At 38.6% G+C, this 10302-nt stretch overlaps 1 protein-coding gene across 1 annotated transcript; it reads right to left on the reverse strand.

The window, feature by feature from the left end:
- Positions 1-19: 19 nt before the first annotated feature.
- chkb (choline kinase beta) lies at positions 20-8838 on the reverse strand. Its single transcript, XM_084933188.1, has 11 exons — positions 8024-8838; positions 6797-6905; positions 6513-6626; positions 6232-6365; positions 6041-6145; positions 3558-3616; positions 2796-2883; positions 2592-2700; positions 1855-1955; positions 1662-1743; positions 20-1560 (listed from the first exon to the last, which is right to left on the reverse strand). The coding sequence occupies exons 1-11, from the start codon at positions 8527-8529 to the stop codon at positions 1504-1506; spliced, it is 1464 nt and encodes a 487-aa protein (XP_084789314.1). The 5' UTR covers positions 8530-8838; the 3' UTR covers positions 20-1503.
- Between the last annotated feature and the right edge of the window lie 1464 nt (positions 8839-10302).

Below are 10302 nucleotides of genomic sequence, written 5' to 3' on the forward strand. Positions count from 1 at the left end.
ATAAATCTTTAGCATCAGATGTAAGACGAGCTTTTAAGCACATGTGTTTATTCGCATTTAAACTGAATTTGTTTAACAGAATAAAATTACAGAAAAGATGTTCCTTAAAAATAAAAACAAAAACAGTCACAGGTAGTTAATGAGTAAACCTTCAAGTTTCGTCTTTGTGTAAAACATTGTTTTGGAAACTTTATTTGATGTCTCTGTGAAGGTTCTCAGTCATCCAGGTCATCGTAGTCAAAGGAGCTTGCAAAGAAAAGCGTCTGGACTTCTTTCTTTATTTGATGTCAAATTGATGTACATTTATTCAAATATAGAACAAAGTCAAAATAAATAAAAGCATGTCAAAAAAAGCACTTCACATTCAAATGGGCTACAGTAATTGACTGTAACACGTTTTTATTATTGGTGAAACGTGCACAAATATTCCAATTTTTTAAATATTTTCTAAAAGATTGGTATATTTGGTAAGAATGTCACATATTTGAAGCAGCAGGTATAGAAGTAATTTTAAAGAAGTGGAAACAAAACAGAGTCAAATGGGCAGGTAGTTAGTGCAGCAGAAATGCACTCTAATAACAGTTATCTTAATTAGTGACAAGGACACACAAAAAAAGACTGACATAAATGCTGTAAGCCATTTTTCATACATGAACTCTGCATGTTGCTTTAAGTTGCAAAATGCTGATGCAGTACATAAGAGAGCCTGTTTCAGATGTGTTCTCATTATGGGAAAGGCTTTGTGCAAGTAAGGAGAGGGTGCTGTCTGGATAAAGCATGCAGGAGTTGCTATACACCACTACCACTTGCGCAATTCTCACATCAGTGCGATAGGACACCACGTAAACTTTCTGCTTTGAATGTCCAAAACAGATCAGCGCTCCAGTTCATGTGTAAAAACAGCTTTACACTTTCTAATAGTTAAACTGACAGTATTTTTTTCTACAGTGATGAAAATTTATGCAAACTGTATATTTTAAAAAAAGCCCTTACATAACAATTTGCTAAATGTAGGCAAGTTTGTAATGTAACAGTTAAAGAATAACTGGAGTGGAATATTTTTAAATTGTTTAAGGAAAAAGTTATGAAGCATGGAGTGATTAGGTAATAAGGGTCTCAGTTATTCCCTCACTGAATAGTCACAATCAGCCCTTTACGATGAAAACTATGCACCCTATGAACATCACAAGGGTGAGGTAGATCTTTTACAGAAATGCGTCCCATGATAACAGTGTCTAATAATGGTCCAAGGAAGGGAAGTGCATCTAACAAGTGTTTATATGAAAGAAAACCAGCTGTGAATCAACTGTGGCCCCCAAAATGATGACAACATTTCACAATAAGGGTATTCATGAGTAAAATAGAATGCCTGAGGTGCAGAGGGTCTTTTTTTGTCATTTCACCTTAAGCAGACAGGCATAGTTCCAACACAATGTAGGGGGCAAGCTTGAAGAATGATAACGACAGACAAATGAGAGTACATTTTGATTAACAAGCTGGATCTCAGCTGAAGAGCTTCTTTTGCTTGAAGTAGGCATCAAAACGACACTGGGCGTAGTCCTGCAAGACAATATGGTTTATTACAAAAAATATAAATGTGTGACTTGTGCTACACTAAAAGAGAATAATAACAACAGTAATAAGAATCAAACACTCCTTACCATGTATCCAAACTCAATCTTGGATATCTTAGCTTGTATGATGGACCAGACCCCCCAGAGGAAGTGTGATGCTAATGCATATCTACAATTTAAAAAACAAACAAACACAAAAATCCAGTGATCTGTTGATCTGCTGTAAGTTGTTCCAATTGATCGTCAGCACTGCTGTAAAATCTATTTAAGGCTGTTTTACCTGTTTGCTTCAATTATTAAATCTTCTTCAATTTGTGTCTGGTCCACAGCAACGTTAGTGTCTTTGTGCTGTTCTGCCAAATAACTTCTAATAAAAAGAAGCTGAAATTAAAAAAAAGTTACAAGTTAGTGAGTGTGGCTAAACTTCCAGCTGTTTCTGATTTAACTGATTTGATTTGACTGCATGTGCAGCATTTGATCTCGCTATTAAACATAAAAATGTATGAAGTTTCACCATTAGATGGCACTGCATAACCAGTCTATCCCATCAAGGGAGATGACTTCAAAGTTTTGGTTTGAACATCAGCCCAGTTTTATTTTTCCAAGGAAAGATTAGTAGAAAATTTTCTAACTAGCTTTATATCAAAACAATAAATAAGGAATCAGATCCTAAATGTACTGAAGAGAAAGAAAAACAAATATAGTGAAGCTGTGCGAGTATTAAATCAAGACAAAACACAGCACAATATTTGTGTCATTAATTAAATTAAAAGTGAATCCAGGACTTGCTGTCAAAAATCAACGTGTGTGCGTATACATATCTCCAAGTAAATGTTTCAAATCCAAGTTTTCTGCACGGTTTTCCTTTACGGTACATCAACTTACCTTCTATATTATTACAACTTCTATATTCATAATTACAATGCAGCATGTCAGGAGTAAGTAATTTAAGCAGTGTTAAAAATGCAGCTCAATGTGAATACTCTTTATTTGGCGCTAGTGTTTTTTCAGACTGACCTGCTGCTCTCTGGTTGGATAGTTCTCTGGTGTGGCTTTGTAGAAAGGCCACTCATTGTAGGTGTAGTCGTACATCCACTCACAGAAATGGTTGCCAAAGTCAAAACCCCTACAAAAAGGAACACATTGTGTTATTTACCTTCACGTACAGGTGGCACAATTATTTGATTGCTAAATCAAGACAACGTTCCCCTTACACATTACCTGTAGTTGTAACTGCTGTATTCAAAGTCTATGAGCATGAGTTTTTCCGCTGAGGAATGCTTTCCGTCTTCCAGCATGAGGATGTTGCCTGCAGCAACAAAACAAGAAGTGAGGCTTTAGCTTAACAAAATGAAGTAGTAGCATTTACTGCCAGACTGGTCTTCCAATATCACATTTCTTTTGACATTATAAAAAACTTTAATGTGAAATAACTTATAGTTTGAATCAGAATTAAATGATAAATCTTCATTGTATAATGCAAAAAAAAAGAAAAAAGAATCCAAATGTCCTTTTTGCCCTTAATTCTAATACTGAAAACATTAAAGCATACATTGATAATTTACAGTAAATTGTGCCTCTAGCGTCTTGGCACAAGCTTTTTTTGTTGGCTTTGCAAAGACTGTCCTAAAGAGATGAACTGAAATTTTCACAGTTTGGTGTAGAAGAACTCAACTGGTCTGCACAGAGCGCCGATGTCACACCTTTAAGATGACATGGAACAGTTTTTGTGACGCAAGTTTATCAGCTGTCAGCTTATGTATATCAAACCCTGAAAATGCTTTTATAGCTGCAGAGCTATGACTATAGCTGAACATGAGCTGTCCCTATTAAAAACTACAACCCAGCTTGCTCTTGACTTATATAATGCACAGCTTTCGTAAGAATTGTGACAGTGAAACCAGAGGGTGGGATCTATCCGACCACACCAGAGGCGTAATGATAGGCGGAGCTATGACTGGATGGATGGATGGAAGATTTTACCTTCTTGGACGTCATTGTGGCAAAACACCACTGGCGAGGGAGTTGCTGCGAGCAAAGCACTGTTGTGGAGACATGAGGCAAGAAAAACAAAGTAGGTGATGAAAGAAAAAGAGAGAAACTTGAACACACAAATCTTAGTGATGGATATGCAGGTAGTGCATTTTATGCAATATAACACTACAATTTAGAACTTCCATGAGAAAAGTGCAGACATCCTAATCTACCAGAATTAAACTTAAACAATAGCACACAATAAGTGAATAAACTGTGTCAATATTGCACCGTAAGATAAACTGAACTAATCAACAGTTATTACAGGTCCACTCTTATTTGTTGACAGCATGGATAGAGCACTGTACAAAAGTCAGGGGTTACTAATACTACGATTTAGCACAATTATTTCTGCTATTCAGCCAGGATATGTAAAGATATTAAATGTGATATACACTAAGCCATTCAAACCAAGTAAAAATTTACAAATCAATACTCTTGTACGAAAGCGAAAACTCCAAAATAACGTCAGTGACAAAAGCAGTCGATTATATAACTGACACTTTGATCACTAGTAATTCCTGACCATAGAGAGAAGGCCAAACTGCCTAGAACAAGCTAAGATAACAGTACCCTGCAGTCAAATACGCAACATGCTGTGACAGATACGCTTTCAACTCAGATAAATCTGAAGGCTCAAGTTCATTGCAGCAGACAGCAACTACATATGTGAGACCAGTACATATAAACAAGATAACATTTGTTCATAGATAAACACAGACAATAAACAGTGGTCTGATTCTCTAGCTGTTCTAAGGTCAAACTACCCGGACAACTCAGCAAGTGAACTTGTGGAAGCACTGGGACAAAGGTCACCTATCAGATGGAAGCATGAATTCCAAAGATTACATTCATGTAAGTAACGTAAGCAGAGCGACAATCCTTCCAGCTTTGAATAATGCAGCAAACTTTTTCACATAAAGACTCATTTTAGTGGTAACCTTACTTGTCTGGTGGTGAGGATACATGACAGTTTTCTAAATGTCTCTAACAACACTGACAATCATTGATTTATACAATGACCTAAAACTTTATTGATTTATCAAAACTCATTTTCAAAATCTTGATGTTGGCATGGTTACCTTATGACCTCACCAGCAAACAGAAAGTCAGCACAAACTGTTTAGCTGCTAAATCTCTCTCCAATGCGTGACTCATACCCACTTTGTGAAGTTTTTGTTGGCGTTCCTGTATGAAAATTCAAGCATGTAATATGAGACTAGGGCTGCCACGATTAGTCGACTAGTCACGATTACGTCGACTATCAAAATCGTCGACGACTGATTTAATAGTCGACACGTCGTTTGAAGCTTTGTGAGATCACAAAAGAGCAGGAATAAGTAGTAGGATTTAAGAGTGTAATAACGGACTGAAACAGAAGATGGCAGCACTGCATGTACAAGGATGCCAGCTGCCGTTAAACCCCGAAGAAGAAGAAGCTGTGTCCCAGAATTCATAGCGCGGCCCAGCTCAGTTTCCAACAATGGCGGCAGCTAGTTAGTTTTAATATTACTCTTATTATTCTTTCTGGGTCACAAAATAAACGTTTAACATATTTTCAGGTGAGAATGTAGCTGTGTAAACCTCAAATATCTGCTCAGTTTATCAAGACAGCACATATTTTCAAAAGCACTCCGACGTTTTCGGAGACGTCTGTTACCCACTAGCTCGATAGTTAGCCGGGGGCAAGGCTCACTAGAGCCGTGAGAACACCGGACTCCCGGCAAATCGTTTTCAAACCCACTGCCATCTTTCGCTACTCAGGTTAAACATATATAAGTCACTTAGATAACTTCAAAATGTTATTGTTTGGCTTTTTTTTAGTATTTTATTTGTTCCTGAGTAAATCGGTTTGGCTGAGATTAAAGTTATAGTTTTTACACAGCTGAATAAACATCAAGAAGACAACTGATTATCAGAAGTGTGAGATGATCGAGAATATACTCCAGTGTCCTGTTATATTTTAGATAGCAAGGAGTTTATTAAACTTCACCGAAACAATCTGCAAATTTCATTAAAATTTAATAAACTATCATCTTGTCTTTATTTTTAGTTAGCACATACCGTATAAGAGCAGATGCATGCTGGTGCAATAAGCTGTACTTTTACGTCCAATGGATGATGATCTGATTAGTCGACTAATCGCAAAAATAATCGGTGACTAGTCGACTATCAAAATAATCGTTTGTGGCAGCCCTATATGAGACGGCTCTGATAAGAGATCTAGCAGTTGGCTAGAGCAATGCAAATTACATCATTGTTCACAGAAACATATTAAAGCAGGAGCTTTGTACTGTTTGTACTCTCTTCCTGACACTAGTGTGAGAGTCAGGAGGGGACTGACTGATTTGTCTTCTTCTCGATCTAAGGCTTTGTTTAAACTGTGTCCAAAAAGACAGTATACAGAATCTAGAGCCTGCGTTCCAACTCACCGGAGGCTTCTTAGTTCAGCAGGAAGGTCCAGTTTCATCAGCTTCTTGTACTTCTTCACATGTGCCTCACGAACAAAACTAATATTCATCACTTGTTCCATGTATCTAAAAAAACACCACAGACAGAGTATCTTTAACTGTGACTAAGTTACAGTTTGAGCAGTAGAGAGATAACATTCACATGTACTTACTTATCGATGGTCCCAAACAGCCACTTAGGCTTTTTGTTAAAGGGCATAACCATGTTATGGAAACGGGCCAGCTTCGTGGCAATCTCAGCGGAGATGGCTGGGTCCGAAAGCTGACTGGTGCGCATGCGAGTATTCTGGGAAAACAGAAACACAGCAAAATCTCTTATCACATGGTTTCAAAGACAAACAAAACAAACTGATGGGAATGACTGCAGCAGAAAGCAGCATAAACTCACTGTGTGTATGAATATACTGTGTGTAAACACTGGGGTACATCATACCGGAAGGTACTGTTCCAAGCGTCCCTGGGGGAAGATGCCATAAAGTTTTGGGCCTAAAGCTCGTTCAGCCAGGATGGCAAACATCACACTCTCTAGTACCAAAGAGTCCACTCCCTATACCACAGAGACACATGTGATGGAAGACACACTTATGTGAGAATTAATGGCATTTATAGCATATACTGACATCAATAAAGTGGTGCAATATTCTCTTTAAAATACCCGAATGATACTCTCAGCCACAGACATTAGATGCAACTTCTTGACATACTCGACAGACTAACCTGTAAGATGGCACCATAAACCCTGAGGAGCACCTGGCGAGGTTCGTCTTCCACACATTGCACGTGGTCGGGCAAACTACACAGGTACAGCAGATTACTCAGTCCACCGCTGCAAACAAAAACAACAGTGTTATAACAGCTAGGCCAAGCTAGAAATCTCTCTCTCTAATCAAGATTGGAAACCATATAAAATGTAAGCCAAAAGACAAGGCCATTCAAAGCTACTCTTAAGGGTAAATCGATGATTGTTGGGTGCAAATTTACGATGAAATCACTGTATGACTCGTTTTAAGTAGATGTCTTTTTATTATATCTTAAGCATTAAAAACAGTAAACAGCACAAGCTTCTTTAGATCAGCCGGAGAGACTCCCTACTGTAGTTGGTTGGTGTTTACATAATCTTCCTCGACCATCTTTTAACGCACGTGTCCCTTCAAATTTGGACTGTTTCAGTCGGTGTAAACCTCTCACACTGAGAATAGCCTTAATTTTTAAATAAAATCACATGAAAAGATGACCCAGGTTCATTTTCCTTTTGTTTCTTCTTCACTCACGATGAGCTTACACACCACTCCACATAGTTAAGTTACTGTGTCTAAAGTCCCATCTTTACCACCAACGGGTCGCAGCAAACGGCTGCTGGAGGTTTCTTCCTCTTAAAAGGGAGGTTTTCCTTCCCACTGTTGCCAAGTGTTTGCTCAAAGGGGATCGTTCTGATTATTGGGGTTTCTTCAGTATTATTGTAGTGTCTTGACCTTACAATATAAAGCACCTTGAGCCTATATAAATAAAACTGAAGTGAATTACAGTAATGTTGATAATTTGGAGGTCAAGGCTGTTGGATGAACGTAGAAAACACTGGGTATGCTATCATTTTGAACCTGCAAACCAGTGTGGGAGGAAAACAAACAAACAAATGTCAGCTCAGAATAAGCCCACAGCTGACCTGCCACTTTTCCAACACCCACAGCGTCATAAGTTGTCTGACAGCGAGATAAGTAAACACTAAGGAGAGGTGGGTGTCCCTGCAGCTGATCCAACGTAGCAGAAACCATCAAGGATCTTGGATCTTACAGTCGCTTTACTTGAAACCATGAACACAAACATACTGGTCCCTACAGATTAGTATGTTTTAAAAAACGACTAATAATAATACCCTATCATTTAAATGAAGACATTATTGTGTTTTATTATCCACCGTACTGCTATAACTTTTAAGAATTTTACCTGACAATGCTGATTTGAAAATCAGCATCTTCAATGGTCTTCCACGACCCCGACAGAAAGTCTCGGCACCAATTTATGGCCCTATCCCTGGTGTCCCGGTCGACCTCTTCGCTTCTCCCATCCCGGAAGGACTCTGCCTCCGAGTCGTCATCACAGTTGGCCCCTAATAGCGGACTATGAGTCCTTAGGTGTCTCTGGTTTAGAACAAGCGTGCTCTCCACTTGCTTCTTCACAACCGGAGTATCTGTTTCTTCTGTAGTGACTGTGGCAATGCTGGTGCTGTAATTCTCCGGCCCTGAACTATTTTCTTTGCCTAAACCTGCTTCGCCGCAACTGCTTGCTACACTTCGGCTGGGCTGCATGTTGAATTTCCGGGCGGAGAGTGAAGGAATAGCAGGGTGAAATGTCGGTCTGAGGCGACAGGAGGAGCTCGCTGGCACACGCAGTCCGCCGCTAAAGCTGCTTAACCGGAAGAGCCGACCATAACTGGATATTATGAACCGCATGGGAGGCGGCTGACAGCGTAACCGTAATATATTCAGATTGCTGTAAACTCGTTACGCAGACAATGTACCAGTGGATTGACGAGCCGAGATGAAGAATTCGACGTCCAATCAAAATTCGAGAGCGAGTTCACACACAAATCTCATTGGTCGTTGCTGGCAGTAGATTCCTACGTCACGTTCGCTGAAGGTTTCTGGGAAATGAAGTTTTTATTTGTAATTGACTGTGGCGCATATCTGAATTCATTGAGTGCGATGAATAATATGATTTCTGAGTGTATTCACTGATATTATTTGGCAGGAATGTGGGAGAAAAAGGTCTAGTTACTCTTTGCTTGTGTCTTATTCAACATAAAACTGAGTTTTAAAACTTTTTCAAGTGTGGGTTGTTTTCAATTGCCCACAGTAGTACCATGAAGCTTATTCTTTCTTGCAATCCCTTAAAATGAATATACTCTGTCTATTGTGAGCAGGTAAGTTAAAGAGCGGGTATCTAACTTTTCATTTAGTTGAAAGCAAAATTTTTATTTGCAGACGCCCAAACAGAAAAGGCCATGCATTATTACTCTTACCTTTTAATTAAAGTAGTGTAACCGGTATGATTCTGCGTTGTGTCTGATAGAAAAGGTAAAAGAAAGAAAGACCTCCAAGTAAATCATTTGCCCACTCCAGCTCCTCTCCCACAGGGGAATTGTAGAAAAGGGCTGGCATTTATTTTTACATTAAACATAAAGTATGCATTTACACGTAACATATTTGACATAAGATAAAACAAAAACAACAACATGAAATCCAACATACCTGATAAAAAAGGTAAAAGAAAGAAAGACCTCCAAGTAAATAATTTGCCCACTCCAGCTCCTACGACCAAATACAAACAGTGGGGAAGAGGGTTAGCTCAACCCACCACAACTTCCAAGCTAGCAAGGAGTATATATTCATGCTAGCATTTATGGCGCCTAAAACACATTTATGATACACACATACTACACACTTATAACATCTAACAAAAGCAGGCTTAATAATGACAATAATTGAACTAAAATCGCAATCATAAACATCGGGGTGGCTAAATATGAATTATGTGTGTTTTAAGGTGTTGGAAAGAAATGACAACCACCTCTCCCACAGGGGAATTGTAGAAAAGGGGAGAGGCAAAAGGGATTGCACCAAAGAAGAAGAAGAAAAGAATGAGGAGGGGCTCTAACTGATAATGAACACAACTACAGGCTTGGAGGTCCTAAAAGTCAGGTATAAAAGGAGCAGTTTGGGGGTTTAGAACACATTTTGTGTAATTATAACAATGTGATTTATGACCCTGTTACAGTAGGAACATTTATGTTTACACTTTCTTAATTTTACTTGAAGTACTTTATATTGATTACACTAAAATGAGGAGGCTATTCTAACTGACTATGCCACTGTTTATTTGTTTGTTGGATTTGAGAAAAACAAATTTTAACAGAGGTGCAGTGCCAGTGGGAGTTTGTGTTTTCTCTTTGCCAGTGAATTAGCCAAGTGCATAGAAATGAACACTTTCAGTGTCACTGAAAATCATTCATAGAAGCCATGTAATCGTACAGCAAGCATTAGGACATCTACTAAACTGAACAACTTTTTGTTGTTCCTTTATATCCTTCACTGTTAGACTTTTCATCGCCACTTTACGGTAACATACTGGCGTCACTGTTGCCAGCGTCATACCGTGACGCCGTGTTACGGTAGCTACTGTTCTGTAGGATGATACCGTTTTTTGCTGGTGTGGTATAATACTCT

This window comes from Perissodus microlepis, chromosome 7, assembly GCF_051167445.1.
Source record: "Perissodus microlepis isolate ML-2025 ecotype Zambia chromosome 7, ASM5116744v1, whole genome shotgun sequence".
Lineage (NCBI taxonomy): Eukaryota > Metazoa > Chordata > Actinopteri > Cichliformes > Cichlidae > Perissodus > Perissodus microlepis.